Raw genomic sequence first — 12933 nt, 5'->3', positions numbered from 1 at the left:
ATGGTTGTTCTTCCTCTTAAGTGTTTTTGCTCAAAGCCAGTCAAAATTGCCAATTACAGCAATTTTCAGGAAAACACAGCAGGTAAAGCATAGAACAATATTGGCATGTCAAATTTACATTCCCTTTCTCTCCTAGAAGAAAGGACATGCCCATTTCAAGAAAAGTCTCCCACATTCATATACTGTCTTAGGACTTGCTTTCAGTTTTTCCTAAAGGATACCACAGCAAAGATGGAAAGCCTTGCAAAGTGTGGAAAAACCCTCAGGATACTGAAATAAGAAGCATTTTAGACAACTCAAACTCCTATTCTTCATTTAACAGCACTTTTCAAACAATTGAAAATTATTTATATCTCTATTCATACCTTTTTATTTTAAATAAGGATTATTTTTTTTGCATTTGCTTTAACTTCTAAATAATTATATTGTAATACTGTAAAAGTATTGCAAATTTTACAGAGAATGTCCTGAGAAATTTCTTCCAAGACAATCCTTACTTTAATATCTAAATAATCTTTATCATACACATATTTGGTTTTTTGAAAAAAGTCATATATACTTTGTGCCAAAAATGATTTAAATCTACTACATCTTTAAATTCAAAGCACTTTTTGACCTTTGATAATTTTTACTCTTTGTAGGGAATGATAAATAGGCATCTGAGTAGAGTTTATGTTCTCTCATGTGCCAAACCTTATCCAACAGTCCACAAAATACTCCTAGCCTTGGCAGTCCATGAGGTATCAATTATGTCACGTTTTACTCCTCTCATTTTACTCCACTCCAGTAAGTGTGACTAACACTTCCTGTTATTGTGAGTACTAGAGCTAGAAAACAAATACTTTACACAATGCAGATGTAGATGGTACCAAGCTCTAACGATTTGGAATTTAGGATATTATGTAGCTAACAGAATTTAAGTTTAGAAATATAGACCATTTATTTTCAAGGTACCAGGTCTCACTGACTCTCTAGATAGAATAAATATTTTCAGAATGAATATACTCCACCATTGGACTGATGAGATAAATCAAGCCAACATCAAAAGTCAGATAGAAGCAAAAAAACATTATTTATTAGAAGTCATTTAATAAATTGTCCACAGGTAACTCAAAACCTGTCATTAAGACTTAAGCAGAGGTTTATGTATTTTGTTGTATTTTCTGAAGAAGAAACTCCATTTGTAAGTTTAGATTTGGCTGTCCTTTCTTGGTCTTCTTACTCAATATTTTATAAACTTCCATTTTCTTTTGCTTGTACAACCGTTGAGCTTCTTCTCTTTGTTGTCTTCTTTTTTCTGCTTCCTAAAATGAAATAAAGAGTGACAATTATGAAAAAATTACATTATATATAAGCAGTATCACTTCTTTTTGGAAAAACACTGGCAATTAGATATTGTATTGACACTAGACCATTACTCTTAAAAGCTGAATTAAGACTCTCTTTTGGAGCATAGTGAAATCAAAACATATTATATTGCCTAAAGCTTTAAGAGAAGAGCCAGGTTGTCTTCAGTAGAACATCCTATAAAGATTTACAGCTAAAAATGTACAACATCCCTTCTGCCAAATGAACTCCTTTACTTTTTTTCTCTAATGGCTAGAGTGCCAAAAAAATTTCCACCTTCTCCTTTTGATTGAGAGACGGAAAGAGTTTGATACAGCTGCCCCCACATAAATGTCTTGCCAAAGACAAAGATGTGCTAATATACCGGACACATGTTCATGAGCCTAGCAGATGGGATATGGGACACATCCCGTCTGGAAAGTGGGCATATTTGTGATACCAGGACAGCATCACAAGCAGCATTATGTACGGGCAGCTTAATCAGGACCAAAATGACATGACCTGTCCTCTCCAAAGTAAAACAGATTGCTGTCTTTACTAAGACAGAAAAAAGACTAACACAATTTTCAGTTGTAGACACTTTACTTCTTGAGAACACTGCATGCATGCAACCAAAATACTAATGGAGGCACTCACTCCTATGGATAATTATTATATTATGTTTGTTTTTTTATCAAAGAGCTCACACCCCCTTCTCTAGTGTTGTAATTTTAGTAAGTAATTTGGGCAAACATTCACAACAAGCAAGCTAACTAGCTTCCTTCACTTGCATCATGTCCTACCAAAATAGGCAAGTCATCACAAATCAGACTAAAGGATTCTTCTCATAAAGCTGATTTGTTGAAATTCAATACCATGCTGACCACAAAGGCAGACGTTTCTGAAGAACATCCTAATAGATGACAGTTTATCAATTATGTTTGTCTTCATGGCACAGATAGGTTCTGTGATGTAAAAAAATTAGTTAGAATGCTCTCTGATGTGGGAATATAAAATTAACTAGAAATAACCCCCAGAATATTTCTAAACACAAATCTAAGAGGATTCTGGGAAAAGCAAACAAACAACAACCTCTGAACAGATAATATCTCTCTGTTCAGAATGCTTTGCATATTTTACCACAGTAATGATTAACACTATTCTTTCTTCAAAAAAAAAAAAAAAGAGTAATATCAACTTCAGCTTACTCGTAATTCACTCCCTAATAATTTTTACTGCTACTTAGCACACTGTTGTAAACATCTATTTAGGCTACCAACCAACCAGTTATTCAAAGCGAGAACATTCATCTTACTTAAGTACGTGTTACTTACATTTGTGTTTTTTTCTCACCTCTACTAAATCCCATTAGTTTTACACTGTGTGGAAGCTAGAACTCTATGTTTATGCTTATTTATTTTCCCAAAATAACAACATCAAAAACAGTGTTTGCTAACAAACATGGTGGAAAAAGCGTGTGATTATCTTACCAGTATTACAGATAAATGATTAATGTTAATGTGGCACTGAGCTACTGCTTGTTTTTCCTAAATATCCTGAATAAGACCAAAAAATGCTATCCTCTCCTCTCAAGCAACTCTCCTGTACTGTTTCAAGGAAAATTAATGAACCAAATAACCTAATAAAATCCATCTAACGGAAAGTGCAAGACAAAAAGAGTAAGAACTCAAGAGTCATAATTCAAAAGACCTGCATGCCTGAGTATCACTGGCAAGCTGTAAGACTGAAAGAATACCTATGTTCCCCTCCTACGGTCCTATCTGGAGCAATTTAGTCTCTCTACAATCCCAAAAAATCTGTTTAAAATTTACCTCTTTCTTCTTAGCACGCTCAGCCTTTATTTTCTCATACTCTTCTTTTGCCTTCTGATTTGATGTTTTTTTCTTAAACTTCTCTTCAGTCATAACTGATCTGTAAGAAGAAGTACATGAAATTTAAATATGTCTGCTTGCTGACAGCCCATAACTATATATCCCATAGCCATTGTGCAGTCATAGCCTTCAACTGTTTTTTTGCATACTTGGCGAATTTAATTGGAAATACAGACTTATAGATTATGTTCAGAAGCAAAGATCATCTTTCCACATTGTATGAATACCTACTTGCACTACACTTATATCATACCCAACAGCATTGCACATCACGCAGTGAGCATCTAGCAACTCAGCAAACCAAATTCCTTCGATTCTGAACATACTGAAGTCTGGACTGCACACAATTTTCAGTAACATACATTATCTGCTGGATCTTCATGTGGATAGTGTCCCATGAAGCCTGAGCATTGCCTAAAGAGTTTTTTCCCCCCATCATACAAGACCTTCTGAGCTTGAAAAACTGTATGCTCTGGCTTGGAGCTGCATTATCTCTTTATGGGTCCAAATGCACACAACTGCAGATATGAGGGCAACTAGCTGTCAGAAGACCGTGAACCTGAGAAGTCATGCTGATGTGGCGAGGGGAAAAAATTCTGAGATTAGGAGCTGAATTTATATCCATTCCCAATTTCAGTAAATGAGCAGGTATCCTTCACAAAAGAGTACAAAAAAAAATGCCATTTGTCTGGCATTTACAGATTTACACACTACTGTGAGTGGATTTCTCTATTTGTTTATTTATTTATTTATTTCCTGATTCACAATAAATCCATCACATAAGCAGTGTGGTATCAAACATTTCACACACGATCAATTGAAAAACACAAGCCTTGCTAGGTATTTAATAACTGTTCACAGAATGAGCTTTTGATTAGTCTACTGCTCATGCTAAAAAAAAATTGAAAATTTACTATCATCATCTAGGAGCTCTCAGACAGAAAATCAAAAAGCTAAGTGAAGACATTTGCTCATACTTTCATACAGGAATACTCCTATTCCAGGGAAAAAATAAATATTATTAAATTCTTACCTCCATCTTGTGGCAATACCATGTAATGACACCTCATCTTCTCAGAAGTGCAAAACTACTTGAATTGCAACATATACTAATATTTTAATAGAATTATCCAGCCAAAGTCCTATTTTTCATCCCCACGGAACACTGAAGCCTATTTAACAGTCCGTACACTTCACCCCAGCTCCCAGATTAGCAGCCACATTCATGCAGAATTACTAACTTGGTTTACAATCACAACAACCTTAGGTTAAGCAAACTTAAAAAAAAAAATCTGGTTTGAAAAAAAACACCAGTCCTATCTCAGATACCCCTGTGAATTAACTGCCTATTCCACACAAAACTCTACCCTTCTCCCACTGCAGGGTTTAGATCTGACTGCCTTTCACCCCCACTCTCTCACGTATTCTTCCCCAGAAAGTTTAAAGGTAAATACACACCTTGGAATTCAAAGATTTAGAGCATTCCTTGCACTAGTGACAAAAAGGTATTGTCTCAGTCACAATACTTAAATATTGTTTAAAAACACTGCTATAATAGAATTAGATCTGAATGAGTACTGCTTTTCATTTTACTGACAAACCTAACAAGTATGTCAGGGGGAATTACTGCCAAACAGGAAAAATACATTAAATCATCTGACATTTATTAGACCTCAAATGAAACACTCCGTTTGATTTCTCCCACTCATTTTAAGTAAATAAAAAAAAAAAAACACACTGGAAAACTGTTTTAAGTAAATAGAAAAAAAATGGAAAACTATTATGACATCTATTATTTAAAATGAAAATTTTGATCAATAACACTTTACTATGTTATATACGGTTTTACTACATCTCTTTTTTTTAATTTTGTAGTTAAAAACAAGCTACATCACAAAAGGATAACAGCACATAATATTGTTCGTTTTAGCAGAAAAAAATGCAGTATGAAGAAGACAACTTATCAAACTGGGAACAGAAAGATAATGTAAAAAATATTTATGAAAAATGACATTAATTTAAAAATATGAAGAATTAATTTAAAGCAAAAAATCTAGACAAATATCAAGCATTTACAACACCAAACAGAATATCATCACATTTTCTTTTTTGAAGATGACGACGAAACATGTTCATCTTCTAAGGCCACATGGGAATATTAAAACTAATCTTTGGTGCACCTTGATCTTGATATTAGACTGTTACACTATGGGACACTGCTAGAATTGAGAAAATCTCAATTTAAAAATCAATTTCAAGGAAACCAACCACTTTCAACTACCACTATACAAATAAGAGACTTATTTGTATTTTAAAGACTTATTTGTATTTTAAAGTACATGTGTATTTGAAAATATTTATTTTGGCTTTGTTTATTTTTCTCTTAATTTAGGGATACAAACCTGCCATAAGGCACACGGTACCAAATTTCTCTGTAGACTGAAATGAGCACTACCTGAAACGCGGGCTTTTATCTTTGTTGATATGGTACTGAATACCAAAAAAAAGGCCAACGCTTACTTGTTCTTAAGCTGAATCCTTGAAATGCAATGGTAACTTTCATTTTATCTCTCTGACATCAATTTTTGTTTTCTGATTCTGATGCAAACACAACAAACTTACATCTTTAAAATTTCTAACAATTCAGAAAAACATGTAAGGCCTAACAGCCTTTTCAGTTAAGCAAGTTGTGAAGTGTAAGATCGAAGATATTTTTTTAAGGATGAAAACAATTACTCGTTTTTAGAGACATATTTAAAAACTTACTCTACTGCTTTATTAAGTTTTTCTTCTGATAAAACTGAATCATCTGGTGTCTTGTACTGTTTCTTAAGCCTCTCTTCCTCAGCTAGGTAAAGATGTTTCAAGTGCTCTGGATAAGCATCAACAAATTGATTATCTTGTGGTGAATGGATCTTTCGTTCCTTTTTCAATAATTTCCTGTATTTTCTTTCAATCTTTTGTTTTCTCCGAAATGCAAATCCTTGTCCTGAAAACACAAGGGAAAAGGGAGTCAAATACACCCGTAATGAAGTAGTACCAAACCAAATTGTTGCCAGGACCACTTCCCACCCATGTTGTTTCTCAAAGAGAAAAAGCCACTACTTTTGGTAATTTTCATTAGGATCTGTCAAAAATTCAAAGAAAAACATTGATAAAAATCTGATTCCTAATGCAGCACTGTAGCTTTTACAGATTTACTGAAAATTATCACCTAATCTCTTAATAAAACACACCATCGCAAACACGACATTTAGTTTATATGGAACATTATATGCCTTTGCTTTTTCAATCCAGTGAAAAGATGTACTAACACTTCTCTTCTACTTGTGGCAGCTTCGCACACAACATCAAAATAAATTCCAAAATACATTTCTACTCACAGTGTCAAGACAACACTGATAGAGTGATACTATCTGCTTAAGCAGCCTGCACAGCCATAATGTCCCAGGAAAAAAGTCACTCAGCTACTAAACTATTAATACGTTATTATGCCATATTAATATTTCATTATATCTTTCCACAAAAATAGTATTTTTTATTCCTAGCTACCCTCTTCCTACATCTGTCCAAGAAGTTTTTCTACAGTTTCGTAAGTATGCTTCATCATAGAATTATTTACCATTGAAAGAAACAAAGCTAATGGTAGTTTCAGTCTCACACATAACCACTTACCAACATGAAGTCCAGCATACTTTTCCTAATATTATTTTGAGTGCATTAGCCTTAAGAGGCACTGCTATTGATGACACTCAGTGACCAACTCTCTTCTAAAAGCAGCAAGCCCAAATCTGCCCTGACCTTTGATTCTTTCCCCAAAGCTGAAATTTCAGTGACACGCTGCACAACCTGACACTCTTTTCAACATCACTTTATTTTTACGTTTGCATAGGCTACTGCCAGAAATCCAAGCCTGCTTCCAAAGCCGCTTCCTTCTCCAACACACAACTTCAAAGGAAAGAGAAAAATGGGAAATCGTCACTGAGTGTCTGGAGCACATGGCTGGAAGTGGTGTGCTCACAGAGCCACAGAGTGGCTGAGGTGGGGAGGGACCTCTGGGGGTCGCCTGCTGCAGCCCCCACCCAGCAGGGTCCCCAGAACATGGTGGGCAAGATGGCATCATAGACTCATTAAGGTTGGAAAAGACCTCCAAGATCATCTGGTCCCACTGTTCCCCTGCCACCAATGTCACCCACTAAACCATGTCCCTAAGCACCACGTCCAACCTCTCCTTGAACACCCCCAGGGACGGTGGCTCCACCACCTCCCTGGGCAACCCGTTCCAACGCCTGACTGCTCTTTCTGAGCAGAAATGTCTCCTCATTTCCAACCTGAATCTCCCCTGGCGCAACTTGAGACCATTCCCTCTAGTCCTATCACTTCTTACCTGTGAGAAGAGGCCGACCCCCAGCTCCCCACAAGTTCATTTCAGCTGGCTGTAGAGAGCAATAAGCTCTCCCCTGAGCCTCCTCTTCCAGAGGAGGAGACTGCGCAGCCTGTGCCGGCGCCCTGCCACCCCCGGTACCGAAGCGTTTCCTCCCGTTCACCCGGGACCCCCGGTGCCCCTCACCCTGCGCCCCGCGGCTCACCCTCCTGCAGGCTGCCCAGCACGCCGCGCAGCGAGGCGGGCCTCCACAGCCGCTTTCGGCGGGCCCCGGCCCCGCGCCCACGGCCACCCCCGCTGCGCTCCGCCGCCATCTCCGCGGCTCCTCCCGCGTCGCGCCGCCACCGCGTCACGGCCGGGGGGCGGCGCGCCGAGGCGAGGCGAGGCCGTCGGAGCCGTCGGCGGGGGGCCATGTGGCGGCCGCCCGGCTCGCTGCCGCCCCAGCCGGCCGCGGGGGAGGCGGCGGCGGCGCTGCGGCGCCTGGCGGCCTTCTTGCGTCGCGCCCTGCCGCTGTGCCGGGCCCACGCCACGCAGCTGTACACGCGGGGGCTCTGGCAGCGCCTGGTGGCGGCGCCGCCCGACGCCGTGCTGCGGGCGCTGCGGCGCCCCCTGCGGGAGCCCTCCGGCGCCGCCGGGGGGGCGTGGGGTGAGTGGGGCCGGGGGGGATCGAGGCGGGGGGGGGTTCCGGGGGTCGGGGATGGGCCGGGGCAGCCCTGAGGATGCGGGGCAGCCCTGAGCGACGCGGGTGTCTCTGGGAGGAAGTCGGTTTCTTTCTGTCGAGGCCTGGGCCAGCGTGGGTCTAACGTCGTCTTCCGGGCTTTAATAAAAGAGGAGAATCTCCCCCCCAAGCTGCCGAGCTGCTGTTTTTGTTGCTCTGCCTGTACACAGTGCCTCTGTGCTGCTGCCGCGGTGCTGTGCCATTGCTCCGTCCTGCAGCGGAGCTGTGGCTGCCTTTCCCTGCCTGTGCCTGGGTGGCAGCACTAACCTTACCCAAGTGACTGGGATACGTGTGAAGCCGGCCTGATTCAAACAAAATACCGCCTTTCAGGGAGAAATTGCACTTGAAGAGGCGCTCAGCAGAGGTTGTTCTGATGATGGCCTCGTCTGAAAGCTTCATCCCGGTCATTTCAAGCTGAGAAACGAAGTGAAAGTCCCAGCTGTCAGGCTCCCCCCCTCTGACTGACATCTGAAGAACAGGAGTAAAATGAACCCCCAAAACCCAAACAAATAAACCCAGCCAACCGACAAACAAACAAAACCCAACACACCAGTGGAAAGATGTAACAGTTAAAGTCCTCCAAATGACCAAACTCTGGAAACGTGGAGGACAGCTGGAAAAGACTTAAATGCTGCTTTCCTATATGTCTGTAATAACGAGTGTCTGGCAAAGGACGACAGAAAGTAGCTTTATTTCTGACAAGTTATTTAAGAAGCACTTCATATTTTTAGTAATTTTCAAGTAACTAGAGGAGGGCAGCTATGAGTGTGTATGAGAGGATTTACCGCTCCCCAAGTAAAAGGGAAATACACCAGTAATACGCTTCCAGGCAGGGTACAGAAATGAAGATAAAGCATCTGACAGATGCGTTATTTTGGGGGCCCGAGTTCCGGCAAAGAGATTGGTTTCAAAACTCACTTAACAGCTTTGACAAAGAATGTAGCAGAGGAGTAACCTGCATCGTGCCAAAGCTTGTTAAGCAGAGATAGTTCTCATGTAGCGCTAGTTGTGGCACATGCAGTGACACATGAGACAGAAAAACATGTTGGGTGTAATGGAAGGGTCCGCAAAAAAATCGTGTGTGGAGCTGTGTACTTCTTGGCATAAACGGCAAACAATAATTTGAATTTGGAAAGTTATTGAAGAACTGTGAATTGCGACATCACTTGTAACATTTGTCTCTTGGATCTAAAGACCTTCAAAATATTAACTGTAAGACTTCTTTTTAAAAGTTTGAGGCATCAGGGGAAAAAAAAACATAGCTTATTTATGCATGAAAAAGACACTGGATTATGCATTATCTTTGAGAGCCAGCTGGAAACAAGGCAATGATCCAGACAGCAAGCAAAAGTGTTGGGAAGCAGTGAGAAAAACCTTTAATATATTTAAGGAGTAAGAGTCAGAACTGATTCTACGCAAAAACAGGAACATAAAATTAAATGTAAATAGAGGCTGGAACAAAACTAGTATTTGGATAAAGTCATCAAAAAGAGAACTGTAAAGGAAAATTACCTTGATCCTAACTGGACATATAGGAAAGCCCATGAAATGATTTGGGCACTGAGGTGGTGGCCTGAAAAGTAGAAAGAGTCAGGAAGACAAAGTACTGTTTTCTAGATTTTAAAAATGGAGAATCATTTATTGAGCCATATTCAAAGTGTGTGTTATAGAATCTAATATAGAAATTGCTGGATCAAGTGATACAATTTATGGCTGAAATGAAGCGCATGTTTTAGAAGAATATGAAGCCTTCCCGCTGTGGCTAAAATAGAACATTTCTTCTTATGTTTCTGTAGAGATTAATTGTACTCATTAAAAAAAAGAGAGTTTGTCTCTTTTCTAGCATAAAAAATATAGTATGATATTTAACATTTTGAAGGTTTTGGGACACACTCAGGATTGTGTGAGAAAATTGGAAGCATTGTTAATGAAATGTGTATGTGCTTGCTGATCCGATGCCTGAATTGAGTGCTTATTATCTGTCCACCCTGTCAGATGATGAAAACTCATTGTAATAGAATACAAATTTCCTAGTAAAGTTACCTGCAAACATCCACTTATATCTGAAAATGAATTCTCTATATCCTACAATAGTCTATATTAAAATTAGGATTGGTAATGTGAGAGGGAGCTAATTTAAGTCCATTAGTTCAACTCAATTACAATAGATATCACACACTTATCTTGAAACCCAACATCAACAGAAAGGCTCTTCCTTATATTCCTGTGACGTATTAACTGTATGTGTGGTTCTTCAAAATTATCAGATATTTAAATGTTAGTTATACATTTAGTTTGAAACGAGTACTCTCCTAACATGCAGTCGTTCACAAAGTACCTTTTTTGGGGTGTGGCTGTGAGAAGAAATTTAAAATACCTTACTCAAAGAATGTGTAAAACTGCATTTTGATTTCATCTGGTAAAACCTTTGCTTTCCAAGAGTTTGAGAAGTTGTGCATTTATACAATCACAGACCCCATACTATTATGAAAGTTTTCCAGAATCTGTCCTAATATGGATCCTGAATGAAATTATAGGAAAACACAGGTTACATTTGACCAGCATTGGTTTAAAAATGTTGTCAGTTCATATTCACATAGGTCTGCAAATTCAAAAGTTACATTACTGCAGATTGGCACAAAACTATTATTCTGTACAATACTTTATTTTACTGGAGGGATTTTGTTAAATGCACATGCTGAATTGTAGTTTTCTCTGAGAATTAGGTGAGCAAGAAATTGTAATTCTGTTGTACAATATTGTATGCAAGAGGACAACTACATGTTCTGTAAATCAGTTTCAAGGAATATTTTCAGATACTCCTCAGACAATATTTCATTATAATGACCATATAAAGGGTGGAACCCTGGTTTCCAGTTGTAATCTACCGAAAATTTTCAGATCCATTTTTAGATACAGAAAACCATTTTATATATTTTATACATTTAAAAGTTGACTTTTGCCATGTTGCATCTTATTTATCATGTGATTTACGCAGATTGGTCACATGCAAAAAAAATCTATGTCTAACTGTTTTCATATTTTACTGTAAGTTACCATTTGTACTATTATTCCATTTTTTGACATTTAATTCTTTCCTCTGAAGATTTATTTGCAAATGTATGGACCAACTGGTTAAAAGACATATTAGATTTCATCTTGAGAGCCGCCAAAGAGGAAACAACTTGAGAAAACTACCATGTTTAACATTCATAAATAATAAGTAGTACAACAACTGCCATTCTGTAGTTTGGAGGGATGCCTCGGATATCTTAATGTAGATGGGTTTTTCCTTTTAGCTGGCAAGGTAGGACAACAACTGAAATTTGGTTGGAGCGTTACTACAGATGGTATGCCTGTTGTCTTGCATGAGATCCTGCTAGTCCTGTTAACGTTCTTCCATCAGACAACTGAATTCAGGGAGGTTCTATAACGTGTATTACTGCTTTTAATTCTAGTTAAGTGAGATTTGTAAGGAGAATTGATAACTTCTTTGTCACCTGGCATACTATAAGATAAAGCAGGCAAGCTTTGGGTTTATAAGCTTTTCATGAATTCTGACCAATGAAGCAGAGAAGTGCAAATTTCAGTAAACACTCTTCAACCTAGTAAAGTTATAAAGTATCAGGATGAGTTGTACTTGTGTGATACAGTTGGATGTTGGATGAGCATGAGGTAAGGTGAAGATTGGGACAAGTAGGTATGGGTATGTTCTTTTATAACAAGACCAGTTTACTGAGTACACAATTTATGGTGCCCAATAGAGTTCTAAATATTTATTTTCATGCCTGTATCCCAAAGAAATGCAATTGTCTCCCTTTAAACTCAAAACTGAGAGGCTGGTTTCGATTTTGTAAAACAATTTCTCTCACTGACACTGACTTCTCTTAATTGATAGAGCGAGTTCGTTCCGGTACATTGCGACAGTTGTTTTCGTGTGATTTCTGTGAGAGAAATTTAAGGAGTCAGAAACAACAGCTTGAGGTTTGGGATGAGCATGGGAGCATCCATGGATTTTTGATACTTCTGTTAGTATGGATAGGGTCTGATTGTGTTGGCTGCAGAGATGTATCTTATTTTTTGGTGTGGCAGGACTTGGTTTCACTTGATATTTGTTAATTGTGTGTGTATTTGTGCCCATTTTTTGAATTAATTGATTCATTGCTTTGGTACCTTGATTGCTCAGGATTTTCTGGTCAAAACAAGAGGATGTACTGGGAATGTGTGTGCTGGCCTAGACCTTATAGATGCATCCTTTGGACTGTGATGCCATTGTGGTTTCAGATGATAGGCAAGTTTGATGCTTTGAAACTAACCTTTTTTCTGGTATCTGTTTGGGTACCATGCATTGGAGGCTTGGTTTTGTTGGCAGGGTGAGTTTATGTCCAGCAAAGGAAACTAACCTGCTTGGAGATCGTGCCTATAATAGCAAAACAGGCATGTCTCAGTATGGAAACAGATCGTGTTTATCAACAATTCTGAGCCACTGAATATAACTCAAGTTGTGCATATATATATTAGTATGCTTTTAGTCGACGAAGTCTTCTAATACCATTGATATGTGATGTTGATATATTTTTGTGAATTCTATTGCTATGCTGTTATATGGAAGA

General features: G+C 38.7%; 2 protein-coding genes across 2 annotated transcripts in view; one reads left to right on the top strand and one right to left on the bottom strand.

Moving 5' to 3' along the window:
* Positions 1-1142: 1142 nt before the first annotated feature.
* On the bottom strand, positions 1143-7916 carry CCDC59 (coiled-coil domain containing 59). Its single transcript, XM_040544926.1, has 4 exons — positions 7808-7916; positions 5985-6207; positions 3159-3258; positions 1143-1304 (listed from the first exon to the last, which is right to left on the bottom strand). Exons 1-4 carry the CDS (start codon positions 7914-7916, stop codon positions 1143-1145), a joined length of 594 nt encoding a protein of 197 aa, XP_040400860.1.
* Positions 7917-7982: 66 nt separating this feature from the next.
* Positions 7983-12933, top strand: part of METTL25 (methyltransferase like 25) — a 63177-nt gene continuing 58226 nt past the window's right edge. Inside the window, exon 1 of the mRNA XM_040558378.1 lies at positions 7983-8248. Coding sequence (XP_040414312.1) covers positions 8014-8248 — 235 coding nt within the window. The 5' untranslated portion in view covers positions 7983-8013. The remainder of the gene's footprint in view (positions 8249-12933) is intronic.

This window comes from Cygnus olor, chromosome 1, assembly GCF_009769625.2.
Source record: "Cygnus olor isolate bCygOlo1 chromosome 1, bCygOlo1.pri.v2, whole genome shotgun sequence".
NCBI classification, from domain to species: Eukaryota; Metazoa; Chordata; class Aves; order Anseriformes; family Anatidae; genus Cygnus; species Cygnus olor.
The sequence above is the reverse complement of the archived record's forward strand: the minus strand, read 5'-3'. Positions and strand labels throughout refer to the sequence as shown.